Below are 15,511 nucleotides of genomic sequence, written 5' to 3'. Positions count from 1 at the left end.
GGTTGCACGATGGTTGAGTTAGGCAAGATGACACATCAACTTGGTCCTTAACCATGACAAGATGGGCATCTCCCAATCTTGCTCAACCACAAAGGTACGAGCCCAACTCAACGGTATTTCACACAAGAAACACCCATCCATCCCATCTAAGCATTTCTTTCCTTTATATCAGAAAACCCATTTTTCTCATTTGAAGACACTCACACATTTATTCTTTAATTAAACCATTGTAGTCATGATTGAATTGAGTAACAAGGTCCTAAGCATTCTAGCAGTAATTATCATCAAAACAGAGCGAATCATATTTAGAGATAATTATAGGACAATCAAGGAATGCCATAACAATCAAGGGGTGGCTATCCAACCGTGTTTCAGCAGTAAAATAATATGCAATTTTACGAAACAGGACAATAGGTTGTGTTTGAAAAACTAGGAATAAATATGCATCAAAGGGTGAGATTAGACTTGCCATCCTCAAAGCCTTCCGGGAGTTCCTGCTCGCGGTGCTAGTCCTCGGGCTCAGGCTCGCGGTCAAACTCCTCCTCGTGCTCCTCCTCGGGTACTTCGCGACCTACGACACACACAATCGAGCACACAATAAATAAAAAGAAAAGAAGATTTTACCCGTTGAGCTTCGAACAGAGAACGTGAACGGAAAATAGAAGGAATGAGTATTTTCATGAAATTTGGATATGGCTCGACGACAGTATACTGGAGGATGATGTGGTCGAATTTGGGATTAATTGGAGGGAGTTTGGCGCATGAAATGATGAGTTAATAGAGTATTAGGGGCTTAAAAGAAGGTTTAGGACTGATCTGCGAGAGACTAGGGACCTATTTGTAAATATTTTTGGGAGGTGGAGTGGCACATCTGTGAAACAACCTTTGAGAGAGGTGGAAGGTTCATTTCGCGAATAGAGAGAAATAGGGGGTTAGATCGAAATTGGTGGGGACGAGCTGGGCGTCGCCCTCCCTCTTTTATAGGCCGGCGGGGAGCGGCCGGCGTTGTCATGGGGGCCGGGACCGGCGGGTGGCGTGCGACGCGCTGGGAGGCGCGGCAGGGGGCGGTGGGGGCCGAGCAGGCGCTGGCGAGGGGCTCGGTGCCGGCGGTAGGGGACGCCAGGGGGGGCGAGGGGCGGGGCGCGGCGGGCGGCGCAGGGAAGGGGCCGGGCGGCGCGGCAGGCAGCGCCCACGCCGGCGCTGGGCGCGCGGCGCAGAAACTGAGCAGGAGGGCCGGGCGCCAGGGGAGAACGGCCCAGGCGCTAGGGGAGAACGGCGCAGGCGCCAGGGAAGTAATGGCACCGGGGGGGGCTAGGAGGGTGGCGCCAGGAACGGGGGGTGGCCTCGAGGGTGGCGTGCGTGGCCAGCCAGGGAAGGAGGTAGGAGATGGAAGGAGAAGGAAGAAGAAGAAGGAAGAATAAAGAAGAAGGAAGAAAGAGAAGGAGGAAAAGGAAAAGGGGAAAGAAATAGGAGAAAAAGAGAAAAAGGAAGGGAGAGCCGGCGGTGATTGCGGAGGACGGTCGGAGCACGCGCGGCGGTTTGTCGACCGGCACGCAACAAAATTTCCGGCGAGGATAAAAGGATGGTTGTCGGCTTCGGGTGCCGGGATGGCGAAATCGCCAGGAAGTTTAGAATTCTCGGGAGCTCAACGGTCAAAAGATTTTAAAAGCAATTTTGAGCGGGTGATTTAGGTTGGTAAATTTTACGGATGTTACAAACCTACCCCACTTAAATTGAACCTCGTCCTCGAGATTCGGCTGAGTTCTGAAAAGATAGGGAAACTTTTTCTTAGAGCAGCTTCTCGTTGCCAAGGATTACATCTATTCCTTTAGACTTAAGTACTTCTAGGTCCATTAGAAACTCTACCCCACTTAAATTGATCCTTGCCCGGGAACAACCTAATCTACTGAATGTCAGCTCCAGGTGTTCGGGTTAACATGGGTAACTTTAGTAGTACTGTGGGTATATGGTGCCTTCCCTTAAAACTGGATGGTATGAAGGATTGCGATGCTTCAGAATTAAAAGGTATTGTTACCAAGACTGAGCTGACTAGAACTCACCAAGTACATCGCCTTGTTTTTTCTGAGCCTCTTGCGCGTTGATGTGGTTGACGCGAGCTCGTCCAAAAGACTATTGTGGCGGCCTCATCTGCTGGTTGTTCCTGTTATTGCTAGGGTTGTTGCTGCGAACTGGAACACGGTTGGCTCCTGACAAAGCTGACCTTGGTCCATTCACAGATTTGGAGAATGCTGAGGCTGCTGGCTTGTTGGCGTATGGGCAGTTGGTGGCGAAGTGCCCTATCTCACGGCAGTTGAAACATGCCTTGGTGTTGCTAGTGACTTGGCCGGCGCTGCTCTGTGGGGCCTTGATGTTATTCTAGCTCCTGAAAGGGGCGTTTGGCTAGTGAGAACCATAGGCTTGAGTCTGAGTCCTATACTGCATAAGCACTTGGGGCTTAAGTCCGGGAAAGCTAAAACTTCTCAGTTTCTGAAATCGGTCCTGCTGATGAGCCTTGTTCTCCATGAACTTGTGCTTGTTATCCTTTCTTTCCTCTGCCTTGGCTCTCTCAGTTAGAATGGCTTTGTTCATCAAGGTGTTGAAGTCTGGGAAGGTGTTGGGTGTCAAGAGGGTCTTCAAATATGCATTCAGGCCCTTCATGAACATATCTTGCTTCTTCTCGTCCTTGTCCACCTCTTCTGGAGCATAACGGGCTAGCTCCATGAACTGATAGGTGTACTCCTCCACAGACTAGTTGCCTTGGTGAAGTTCACGGAACTCATCTGTCTTATGCTTCATGGTGGCCGCGGGAATGTGATAGCGGTGAAACTCCATCACGAACTGATCCTAGGTGATGGTGGAGGCATCCTGGATGGCAGAGCAGTAATTCTCCCACCAAGCTAAAGCAGTCCCGGTGAGCTGGTGGGCAGCCAAGAGAACTTTATCCCTGCTCTCACAACCAAACGGCTCTAGCTTCCTCTGAATGACTCGCAGCCAATCGTCTACATCCAGAGGGTTGACGGACTCGCCAAAAGTGGGTGGCTTGGTCTGGAGGAAGTCCGTCAACTTCTCATTCATGCTTTGTCCGCGAGGCCTTTGGCGAGTGATGGCGTTGGCCAAGGCTTCTAGCAGAAGGGTCTGGCTGTTCATCACTTGCACCAGATCAATGACCGGTGGGGGTGGTGGTTGCTGTGCTCCCGCTTGGCTTTCTTGTCTGCCTTCAGGCTGACTCACTTCCTGCTCCTTAGGAAGCGCTACCGGGGACGGTTCTTGCCTTTCGGGCTACCTCTCGGCACTGGGGGTGGCATGGGCCTAACTTAGGGAGGTCCTAGTAGCACGCTTGGGAGGCATCTGCAGATTGAGCAAAATTTTATGAGACTAGGATTTGGGTTTTAGTGATCTTTAAGGTAATTAATTCGTATTTTCGAAAAGACAGAATCCACCTTCTGTCGACAAGCACACAGACTAACAAACAACAAGCACAAACAATTTTATTTTTGCCACGGGGAGGGGGTACAATACTTTGGGGTAAGGCCAAAACACGCACTACTCGATCGAGTACAACAACACAATTGAGGGGTACAACTCTAAGCTTCGGACCATGACGGCTTCATTCCCTTGGGGTGCAACTCTGGGCTGGGCACACTATTCACGAGGTGAGTCTCCTTCCTGGATGAAGTGGTCTTCTAGCGGAATAAGGAGGGACAGCTCATCTCCTTTGTTCAATGCTCCGTATGCGGGAGGGGGCTCTGCCGCTTCTCCCTCCACGATCTCAAAGCCTCTTCTGGAAGCCTCGGGGAGTGGTGGTACTAGTGGAACGTTGAGGCTCCGCCTTCTGTAGAACTCGAGGGCGAGAGGGATTCCTTCAAAGAAAGGGGGCTCCTCGACCTCTGAGGCAACCATCCATCTCTTGGTAAGCCCTCCGAGATGGGCCTCCTTTAGCTCTTGGAGATGACAATCCTGAGCTTGCTTAAGGGCTTCTACGGCAGCAGCCTCTCCACTTCGGGCGGCCGTAACTTGTGCTTCGGCCTCTCCTAGCATTGCTTGGAGCATCCTTATGTGGACTTCTGCCCTCTCAGTGTGGGGAATCTGTTGCGTCAACTTTGCGGCTTGGTGATCATAGAGCTTATCCAAACTGACAAGATAAGCGGTCATGTGGTACACTGTGGGGTCCAATTCGCGCCGTCCATGCTCATCCAAGGCTCTCATCCGGGCTCTCCAACCTGGATGGTCCTTCTCGGCAGGCGGGAAGTATCTCATGGACGTAGGCTCGAGGTGCATCTCATATACCTGACACAAGTAACCAAGAGCCTTTCGAGCCGCTATGGGATAGGTATCCCGGTGTCGAAAACCCATAGCTGCTACTTGAAGTGGCTCGATGTTGGGATGGCGAGCACTCCTCCCAATGTGGATGATTACTTCACACCGAGGGATACCGTAGCGCTTGTAGTCCCTGCTGGAGTACTCAGGAGGCTCTCGGATGCCAAGGCGCTTCAGGCAAACGAGCAACAACTTGGGAAAATCGGGCTCTTCCAAGCAGCGGCTGTGAGTCCATTCTCCTTCGGCCATCTGGAAAGAATCGGGGTGCAAATTAGTTTTGCAATAGAGCAGAGGTAGGAAGAAATTTTGTAAGTCATTTATTTTGGTCAAAAGGGTTTTTCCGGTTCTAAGGTCGCGTCCTACAGCCAACGACAACTCTGATACCACCTGAAGCGTCCCTACATCAGCGGAGACTAAATGTGATACAAATATCAGTCCCAGGAGGCTGATAACACATTTATTCAACAGATAGTTCAAATACCGTACAACTCCCGAGGGAGTGGGCGTGAAAGCCACACCGTGATAACAAGCAAATAAATAACGGCAACAAGCCAAGCTACTGCCAAAAGACAGGACTCGGGACTACACGGCAACGTTGGGTGCGGAAGCAACCTTCTACTCAAAATCATTGACGATGAAGTACGGGTCTTCCTCTGTAGCAACGAAACAAGGGTGAGTACAGAAGTACTCAACAAGTCCAACCCCATCCACGGAGGGGGATACAACCAAGAATATGCACAGATATATCAAGAATAAGGCTAAGGTTTATTTTGCAATAAAGCTAGATTTTCAACACATGCAGGGGTTCATTTTGAAAAGGGGTTTTCACAAGCTTTTCCTTTAGTAACCGAAATATTAAGTAGGGTTGATCCTACACAAAGGATCCAAATTTTATTGCTATCGGACTCCCCGTCCATCATAGCTCACGGCACAACTGTCGGACACTTCCAAAATCCAACGCACGCCAAGAAAATTGTCCCACCTCAAGTACTAGTTATGTGACCAAGCCGTAACTCGTCCAATACCGTGGACACGGCTACCCAGATAGGTTTTAACTCTGCAGAGGTTGCACACTTTCCCCACAAGTAGGGTACCGCAGCACGATCACCTTAGTGTCGATGCGGGTCCTAACAAAGCCATTACCCACCTTAGCTAAGACTGACTAGTCCACACGGAAGTGACCAAGGGGTTAATGACCAACCAACGAGGTCTTAACCGGTACCTAAGTCACAAAGATCTTCCTTTGCCATGGGCTCCTGTTGCTCACCAGCTCACCCGAAGACTAACAGTTTAGCTAGTGGGATTTATGCTAAGCCGTCGCCCACACAACGGTCGAGTGGTTGCACGATGGTTGAGTTAGGCAAGATGACACATCAACTCGGTCCTTAACCATGACAAGATGGGTATCTCCCAATCTTGCTCAACCACAAAGGTACGAGCCCAACTCAACGGTATTTCACACAAGAAACACCCATCCATCCCATCTAAGAATTTCTTTCCTTTATATCAGAAAACCCATTTTTCTCATTTGAAGACACTCACACATTTATTCTTTAATTAAACCATTGTAGTCATGATTGAATTGAGTAACAAGGTCCTAACCATTCTAGCAGTAATTATCATCCAAACAGAACGAATCATATTTAGAGATAATTATAGGACAATCAAGGAATGCCATAACAATCAAGGGGTGGCTATCCAACCGTGTTTCAGCAGTAAAATAATATGCAATTTTACGAAACAGGACAATAGGTTGTGTTTGAAAAACTAGGAATAAATATGCATCAAAGGGTGAGATTAGACTTGCCATCCTCAAAGCCTTCCGGGAGCTCCTGCTCGCGGTGCTGGTCCTCGGGCTCAGGCTCGCGGTCAAACTCCTCCTCGTGCTCCTCCTCGGGTACTCCGCGACCTACGACACACACAATCGAGCACACAATAAATAAAAAGAAAATAAGATTTTACCCGTTGAGCTTCGAACAGAGAACGCGAACGGAAAATAGAAGAAATGAGTATTTTCATGAAATTTGGATATGACTTGGCGGAAGTATACTGGAGGATGACGTGGTCGAATTTGGGATTAATTGGAGGGAGTTTGGCGCATGAAATGATGAGTTAACAGAGTATTAGGGGCTTAAAAGAAGGTTTAGGACTGATCTGCGAGAGACTAGGGACCTATTTGTAAATATTTTTGGGAGGTGGAGGGGCACATCTGTGAAACAACCTTTGAGAGAGGTGGAAGGGTCATTTCGCGAATAGAGAGAAATAGGGGGTTAGATCGAAATTTGGGGTGTTTTTCTCCTCTTCTTCCTTGGTTTAGGAACAGAGAAGGTGAGGGAGGAGGTGGCCGGTGGCGGTCGGCCGTGGCTTTGCCGGCGGCGAGCCCCACGGCGAGGGAAGGTGGAGGAGGGTGAGGGCATTTTGGCTCCCTTACCTTGGGCGGCGGCACCGGGGAAGGGGGCGCCGGTGGTGGTCTGGGCGGCGATTCGGGCGGCGGTGCTCCTGGCGTGGGAGATGGTGGCAAGGGAGGCGGGTGTTTGGGTGGCGAGGAGGTTAGGGTGGGGACGAGCTGGGTGTCACCCTCCCCCTTTTATAGGTCGGCGGGGAGTGGCCGACGATGTCGTGGGGGCCGGGACCAGCGGGCGGCGCGCTGGGCGGCGCGCAGGGGGCGGTGTGGGCCGGGTAAGCGCTGGGGAGGGGCTTGGCGCCGGCGGTAGGGGACGCCGGGGGGGGGGGGGGGGCGAGTGGCAGGGCTCGGCAGGCGGCGCAGGGAAGGGGCCGGGCGGCGCGGCAGGCAGCGCCGGCGCCGGGCACGTGGCGCAGAAACCGAGCGGGGGGGCCGGGCACCAGGGGAGAGCGGTGCAGGCGCTAGGGAAGTAATGGCGCCGAGGGGGGGGCCGGCCAGGAGGGTGGCACCAGGAGGGGGGGCCGGCCTGGAGGGTGGCGTGCGTGGCCAGCCAGGGAAGGAGGTAGGAGAAGGAAGGAGTCAGAAGAAGAAGAAGGAAGAAGAAAGAAGAAGGAAGAAAGAGAAGGAGGAAAAAGAAAAGGGGAAAAAAATAGGAGAAAAAGAGAAAAAGGAAGGGAGAGCCGGCGATGATTGCGGAGGACGGTCGGAGCACGCGCGGCGGTTTGTCGACCGGCACGTAGCGAAATTTGCGGCGAGGATAAAAGGATGGTTGTCGGCTTTGGGTGCCGGGACGGCGAAATCCCCGGGAAGATTTAGAATTCTCAGGAGCTCAACGGTAAAAAGATTTTAGAAACAATTTTGAGCGGGTGATTGAGGTTGGTAAATTTTACGGATGTTTCACCGAGGCACGCTAAGCCAGGCTAGGGCGACGGCCTGCTGGCCTTTCTCCTCCTCGGGGTGGGCTAATGGGCTGATAGACCTTTTTATGCCATTTTTACAAAGCAATTTTCCACTGTTCATGGGCCTCGCCCGGGGCTGCAGCCCGGGCAGCCTGGGGCCCAATTCCGCCCCTGGTTTAGATGTCAAAAGAACATTGGAAATTTCTGAAACTGAAACTGGAATGTTCAGTTCCTAGCCGAAAGTCAGAGCTCTCAATCTTCCAAACCAAAGATCTTATGAGCAAAGTTCCTATCTACAACTTGCAGCCCTATAGTACCTCTACAAGTTTGGTTAAAGGCGCTTGGAGAGTTTGTTATTGGATTTGGATGATCTATGCTCGATAAAAGGTGTCCTTTCGGTGCTTCGGAGATAACTGATGGAACCAAATTCTAAAGGTTCAGTGTAACCGATGTTTTTTCCAAAGTTCAGTGACTTGTATCTTTTGATCCTTTGATCTATGAAACCAAAACCCTATCTAGCACATGTAGCTCGTTGATGTAGATACATCTTTGTTTAAAGGTGATTGGTATGTTTATGTTTGGATTTGGACAAGAATCGTTGGGGAAGGGACTGCTTTTCTGTGTTTTTGGAGCAGCAACCGGCAGCAGCAGCTCGCAGCACCGCAACCACCGCTTAAGCCATCGTGATGAAAATCCTCACGCGCCACACGCCGGCAATTCAGCAGGGACACAAGCAGAGAAGCAAATAGGACGTGCCCGGGCAGATAGCGGTGAAGATTTTGAAAAAAGTTATAGCACCGGCGCCATTGTCATCTTTTTCCCCCACTCCCGCCAGTGCCGCCCGCCACATCTCGCCGCCGTTTCCACCGTCGACAAGCCGTCGCCGCCCGATTCCTACCGCACACCACACCGTGACTACCTCCTGAACAACCTCGACAACTTCTCGCCCGACGAGATCGACCACAGTGCAACAACTCCTCGCCCGACGAGATCGACCACAGCGCCGCCAGTTAGGCCAGCCGCGAGGGCCGAGGGGTGGCCGGTCGGTGGCGGCAGGCCCGCGGGCACCAGGTCTAGGGCGCCACCGCGCCAGGTGAGCACTCTAGCAAGAGACGAAGGAAGAAGGGACGGGAGGGAGGCGCGCAGGCGGCCAACGGGAGGGAGAGAGACGGAGCCCTATGATAAGTGGGACCCACTTGTCAGGACGGACGAAAAAAGGGGCAGAAACCTTACTTACTTTAATATTAGGTAGAGATTAGTCTTTGCATTTTCCCCCTATTCAAACTATATTTGTAGAAATATTATTTTCACCATCAAGATATAATAAAGAATTGCATATGCACACTATGTAAACTAGATTTCACAAGATTTGTTATGAAATGTGGACTTCATTCTTATGTATTTATATTTATTAGAACTGTCATATTTCATAATTGCTAGCCAAAGTACTAAATTTTAAATTATGAGCTCTTTTACAGTGGTTTAAAAGTACCATCAGTACTTATTGGTACTTCGAGTTACTTCCTTTATTTCCAGATTCCACCGTTAGATTTCTCAAGATGAGCGGCTCTCATTTTTTCCAATCATTTTAAAATTTCTCTTAAATTATATGTTGAAATAATAAATATTATATATTTTGATTCCTAATTAAGGAGTCTATACATATACTAAACAAGTGTTAACACGGGATGTTAACTAGCTCAGTGTATACAGCTATGCACGCTTTGCCATATATATCATCTCTATCTGGGCAACAACCAACCGGAAGGATGAACGCACAATGAGGTAGAGGTTGGGATGGCTTTAAGTAGCACCATACGTTGCCCCGTGAAGCTCTCGTGGCCTCACATTTTTACAATGGTATCCTGTTTATAAATGCCGCATGTCCTTCTCTCTCGACACACAACACAACCACACATTCACCATTTAGGATCGACGCTAGCAAATAACAATGGCCCAGAGCAAGACCGTCGCCACAACCCTCTTCATCGTAGCCTTCATGGCGGCGGCTGCTTCTGTGGCAACAGCTAATGCGTTTAAGGCTGCAGCCCCTAGGAAACTCCTGTCGGGTGACGGCATGATCCCAATCACCACCGATGACCTGCTCCCTGCATCAGCCGCGAAGTCCCTCACGACGGGCAGGGCTAGCGTAGTCGCCATCCAGAGGCAGCTGCTGTCAGGCGATGGCATGATTCCAATCACCACCGATGATGTGCTCCCTGCATCGGCTGCGAAGTCCTTGACGACGGGCAGGGCTAGCGTGGTCGCTAGCCAGAGGCAGCTGTCGGAGGGTGATGGCATGATCACTATCACCACTGATGACCTACTCCCTGCATCTGCCGCGAAGTCCCTAACGACAGGTAGGGCCGCCGGCGTCCCCATTCAGATTGAACTCACCGGCGGCAAGGTGCCCGCTTCATGAGCCACCAGCTGAGCCTCAACAATTCGGCCGTCCAGCATGCAGCGACCATGAACATTCCTATGCTACGTGAGCCGGCGGGTCGGTTGTTTGTGTATGTGTTTGTGTCATATATATCCACGTGTAGATTGATGGATCTATATGATTATTTCACTTGTCCGTTTTCCATTCTTTGCTTGGATTAATTCCAAGGGTGGAGTGCCTCAAACAAAAATCCAAGGCTGTAATGGCAACTGATACTAATTACATGGATTCAGATTTTTCCTGTGGAGTAAATGTTTGCTCGTTTAATGATTTTTGTCACATTTAATCCCCGAATGCCTGCCATGCCCACAGTTATATTATAATTCGCAATGGACATTTCACATCCCAAAAGCAAAGGTATTGAGGCGGCAGTCCTCTTGTAATTTTGATCGATCTCCCTCTCACAGTTAGTGTAAGGCTTCCAGCAAGAACTCAGATTTCTCACACATGATTGCCCCAAGAGATTTTGGCAGTCCTCTTCCCTCACTTATATATAGTACTTTTTCTGAAGGATAAGTAGGCACAAAGTCCAGTTGCTATATAAATACAGTAAAAAACCTGCTCATGAGATGAAACGAGAATATGAGCCTACATTACTGCCGAAGGATAAAAAAGCCAGTTTCCTATAATTACTCACGCGGGAAACATGGAAAACAACAAAAACTTTCAAGGCTGTAACCTCATGGTAAAGAAAACACAAGAATAGAAATGTGTTCCTCTTCCATGTTTAATTACTCGGCATTATTTAGTCCTTTTTGAAGGAAATACATTATTTAGTCCTCGGCGCATGCTAGATAAGTTGGTTATCAATACTTCTCATGGACTTAAAAAAAACCTCTCATCGAGACAACAAGTCGTGGTACATTCCAATCTTTTTCTTGAAGCATTATGTTTCTAAAATAAAGGTAAATGGCAATCCATGGCCTGGGGCTACTAATGAGAAATTGAACTGCACACGCTCGTCTTGCTCTGCTGTTGGGCTGTTGGCACCTCCGGAAGCCTCTCCCACCTGCTGATCGCCTGCAGAGATGAAGCGGTGGTCTGCTTTGTAAAGCCGAAGCTAAGCATCCTCCATTCTCCCGGCATCGCCTGCGGGTAGCAGTGGTAAATTACCCAGGTGGGGACTCTCGGTCCCCTCTGTCGATTTTCCTAGAAAAAAATGTCTCAGGTGTCGGCTATTGTGTGCCATGCAGTAGCTATATATGTCTTTTTTTCATACATTTATTTGCATCGCTGAATCTAGATCATTTCTACGTAACTGATTATGCCTTCGTTACTCTTTTTTTTTTATCTAAAAAGGATTAACTGTGCAGTAGTCACTCATCCACAAGGTGCCAAGAAGTATCTCAATGACAACATTGTCGTGCCAATTTTTTAAATTTCTCTCTTTTTCTCTTATTTTGTTCTTATTGTTCAATCGCTCTCTTCCTACTTCTTTGCCTAGCTCTCTAATTGCCATAACTTTACTACTGAGAGAAACAGAAATATCACCGCCACATTTACATTTGGGTGTCTTTAATTATGTTTTCTAGTACTTTTTTTTTAATTCCCCGACCCTGCTTAATAAAGTTTGAGTTGACTTTCGAATCGAAATGCTTAACTTGAAACTATTTTTTCATAGTCTTATTAGAGAAGGTTTGAAATTTGAAGACGTTTCATTGAATTATTTTGTGTTGGATTTTTGAGTGAAAATGGGGAAATTGAGTATGGAGGTGGTCAGGTGGAGGCAACTGGCAACCAAGGCAGTTTCCCCCATTTCAGCCCCAAGCGGCCTCGCCCCGCCTCCGCCCAACCGGGGTCGCCGGCTCGCCGCCCCACCCGCCGTCCCCACCGGTTGCTGCCCCCAGCCCGCCATCTGCCGTCCACGCCCTCTCCCCCTTCTGCAACCGCAATTCCACTAGAAATCCATGGCCAAGTTTTCCTTCGACGACGCCGACGACGACCCTCCGGCCGCCGCTTCCGGAGGCGAGAAGAGAAAGCGCGAGGACGGCCCAGCGGAGGCCGCCGGCGGCTGGGAACCCCCGAAGGCTCGAATCTTGGTGGTCCGGGGCGGAAAGCCGGAGGGAAGCGCGGTGGTCGGGGCGGGGACGGCCGAAGGGAGCGGCCGGAATGCGGTGGAAACGGTTGTTGGCGGGGAGGCTGATGGGATTAGCGTGCGGATCGACCCGGATGTGCTCGATTGCTCCATCTGCTTCGAGCCCCTCCAACCGCCCCTCTACCAGGTAGTTAACTCCCCTTCGAGAATCGCCTGTGTTGCTTGATTTTCCGTGCTAATTGGATTGGATAAGGGGATTCCATGTTGGTATAGTGCTGTCTAGGATTGAACACATCGGTTGCTTATTTCTCTTCGTTTGTTCGACTGTCGAGCTAATTGATGGTGATAAGAGATCAGGAGAGACCTGAATGGTTAATGTGAATACAGTTAGGCATTACATTTAGCCCTCAATTTTAAGTTGAAATATTCAGTGCAAATTGTGCTGTAAAGGATATATTTCTAGTGCAGTACACATGTTGCAGTGTTTGCACCTAACCATTCTCTTGACCTCTCAATAGATTCTTTTCAGGATGGAACTCTTACTTACAAGCTAAATAAAGATCTTATTCTACAAGGGGGCCTTAAATTCCGAAAGTTTCTTAAATAAATCATTTGGACGTATTTTTAATAGCTTCGTGAAATTTTTTTTTGGCTGTATAATGAATCCATGACTATGAATTATGTTATATGTATCCTCATCCAGAGTTACTTATATGCTAACATAATATGTTGGTCGTCTAAGCGCTGTAATATGCTGTAAAAGGGTAATGTGGTAATCATCCTAGTTATACCGAAAGATGTTTGGTACGAACTGTACAAACTAAGAAGCAGCACTTTGTTATTACAAGATTGGAGATATGGATGGAGGCAACATATGAACGCAGAGCAGGTGACTTACCATTGTGCATGCAGCACTCCTAAAAGAAAATTTCATCCATATCCTTGATGTTTTGAGCAACCGTGCCATCATAGCAAGTAAATGGGCTGCTTAATCCTGGTTATATTTTTTCAAAATGTCTGCTAATGAACTGATACTTGTGCTCAGAAATTGCTCTTCTGACAAATGCCCACAAACTTTCCAGCTTCTCATTAACTGTGGTCATTGTTAACAAGGTAAATAAACTACTGGATACCGATAAATTCCCACAAACTTTCGAGCTTCTAATTAATTGCGGTCAGTGCTAGGTAAATTAACTAAGCAATATGCTACAACTCTGAACTATATAGTTCACAACACTTTTGCTACACAAGTGTTAAAGGTTCTCAAGATCTGATATCTTCTTAGTCATCACTGTGGGTAAGTAATTAGTTTTAAACCATGGCCGGGATGAATAGACATGCATAAGTACTTAGTTGCTTGGACTGGGGAAAAAGAAGATATTCTTTTACTGGGGCAATGTTTCCTACCTTCGCTCATGTAGCAGGGAGGGATGCTTAGTGTGCTTTTTACATCACATTTCTGTCCAGCTATGCTGCAGTTATCACCATTAACACATCGTACTTCTGTTGCAAAGTGTCTGTTGTTTTTCTTAGAACATGCATTGCACATGTCTTATTACCCCCAATAGATGTGGTTATAAAATGTGTCAGATCCTTTCCTTTCTTCTTGTCCTCCAGAATCAGGGAATAATTCAGAATGAAAACCTTGTTTGCTTACATATTTGATAGGGATGTAATCATTTCATAGTATTGCTGTTCTTTGGCATTTTACTGCAAGCAGGCATTTGGGTTGGCCATGATAGAATCTGTGTGTATTAGGATGATGTATATGTGAAGGATAATTTTAATTGAGAATCTTGTGAGCTAAGCTACATGTGTCTGAAAATTTCTCAAAAGATCTCTAAATTTGTGGGGAAAAGTTATATTGTATCAGATGACTGTATCTTTTTACCAAACTTAATTACAATTGTGTGCAACAGAAAAACGACAACTTCTTGTTTGTACAGTGATTTGTATTTTTTCCACTCTTCTATTTCTGTTTTTGGTTTCTCCAAACTACAAAATCAATTGTTTCATAAATTTGAAAAGATCATTTGATCTGATTCTCTACATTTGCTAGTGATAATGTTTTTAACAAAAAGTTGGTCCATGCTGTATGGGTTCTCTTAATTAAGCACTATCATAGGAGTCATACATTGAGGCTGCATATAAATGACCACATTTGTTTCTGTATTTTCCAGTGCCAAAATGGCCATGTAGCGTGCTTTTCCTGCTGGTCCAGGCTCACCAACAAGTGTCACATTTGTTCTTATGATGCTAACTTTGCACGAAACATTGCACTGGAAAAGGTTGTTGAGTCAGTGAAGTCCTCCTGCTCATATGCCAAATGGGGCTGTAGGAAGTTGGTCAGTTATTCGCTCAGACATGCTCATGAAGAATCTTGCCTTTTTGCTCCTTCAATTTGTCCTATTCCTGGTTGTGGGTACAAAGGATTCACTGGATGGTGGTCAGGACATTTCCTTACAAATCATAATACTGATGGTAGCCTGCGGTTCTCATATGGTCAGTGGTTCGAAGTGAGTTTGGAAATGTCAGTTCCTTTCCTAGTTCTTCTAGCAGAGGATGATCACCTATTCCTTCTTGTCAACAAGAATGTGTTGCCCTTTGGGCATGCGCTTTCAGTGGGTTGCCTTAGGACTGGCAATCTGAACTGGAATTTCACCTACGAAATGAGAGCTGCTAGTAAGGCAAACACTGAAAACAACCTGCAATTGAAGGCTTGTGTCACAAATATAAGGGAGTGGCAAGGTCTCCATCCTACTGAAGCTTTCCTTTTAGTTCCTTATGCCTTTTGCAAATTGAACAAACTAACACTAAATGTCTGTATTCAGAGGTCTGCTGATCTGAGGGTGAATATATAATGTTCTGTGTGTTGTAAAATGTAAAAAACAAACGAAGTGTAGCAGTGTAATTGTGTAAATTTGTCTTAGAAGCTAGTTTCACTAAGGCATCGGTTACCTAAATGGTTGCTAAACCCTTGCTTGTACTCATGTAACTCTGATACTTGTACAAAAAAAAATATTTTTTTGTATGTTTGTTCTTCAATGTTCAAGCTGTTGTGCCGGACGTAGGGACTGAGTTGAAGCCACAGATTGTATTCTTGTGTTAATCCTGAATTCCTGATTGTACATTTAAAGATGTGTTTCCTTTTGTTGTCATAAGCCTAAGAATTGGACACACGTGAATCATGATTTGTTTCATAACCATGTGAAGAAACAAGGTATGCAGTGAACTAGATGATGGGATGCAAAAGTGAGTTTTAATTGTACTCTGGGTTATTGTGGTTGATGTGATTTTCCTCAATTAAGCTTGCTTTGCTCTCCAGAAAAATGTCCAGATTGTACTTGTACTGGTTGGAGCTCATTTAGTGATTTGTTAAACATGTGTAGTAGATTCTATGAAATTGAAATGGA

General features: G+C 47.4%; 1 protein-coding gene across 2 annotated transcripts; it reads left to right on the top strand.

The window, feature by feature from the left end:
- Positions 1-11,806: 11,806 nt before the first annotated feature.
- On the top strand, positions 11,807-15,129 carry LOC117849884 (putative E3 ubiquitin-protein ligase SINA-like 9). 2 transcript variants are annotated; one of them, XM_034731617.2, is made up of 2 exons: positions 11,807-12,285; positions 14,279-15,129. In XM_034731617.2, exons 1-2 carry the CDS (start codon positions 11,971-11,973, stop codon positions 14,957-14,959), a joined length of 996 nt encoding a protein of 331 aa, XP_034587508.1. In that variant the 5' UTR covers positions 11,807-11,970; the 3' UTR covers positions 14,960-15,129. The 2 variants fall into 2 exon arrangements, 1 of the variants encoding a protein (XP_034587508.1); XR_011897848.1 differs by lacking the exon at positions 11,807-12,285 and adding an exon at positions 12,321-13,211 and having other exon boundaries at positions 14,279-14,414.
- The last annotated feature ends 382 nt before the right edge of the window (positions 15,130-15,511 follow it).

The sequence above is a fragment of the Setaria viridis genome, chromosome 3 (genome assembly GCF_005286985.2).
Source record: "Setaria viridis chromosome 3, Setaria_viridis_v4.0, whole genome shotgun sequence".
NCBI lineage: Eukaryota > Viridiplantae > Streptophyta > Magnoliopsida > Poales > Poaceae > Setaria > Setaria viridis.
This window is presented reverse-complemented; position numbering and strand designations above follow the sequence as displayed.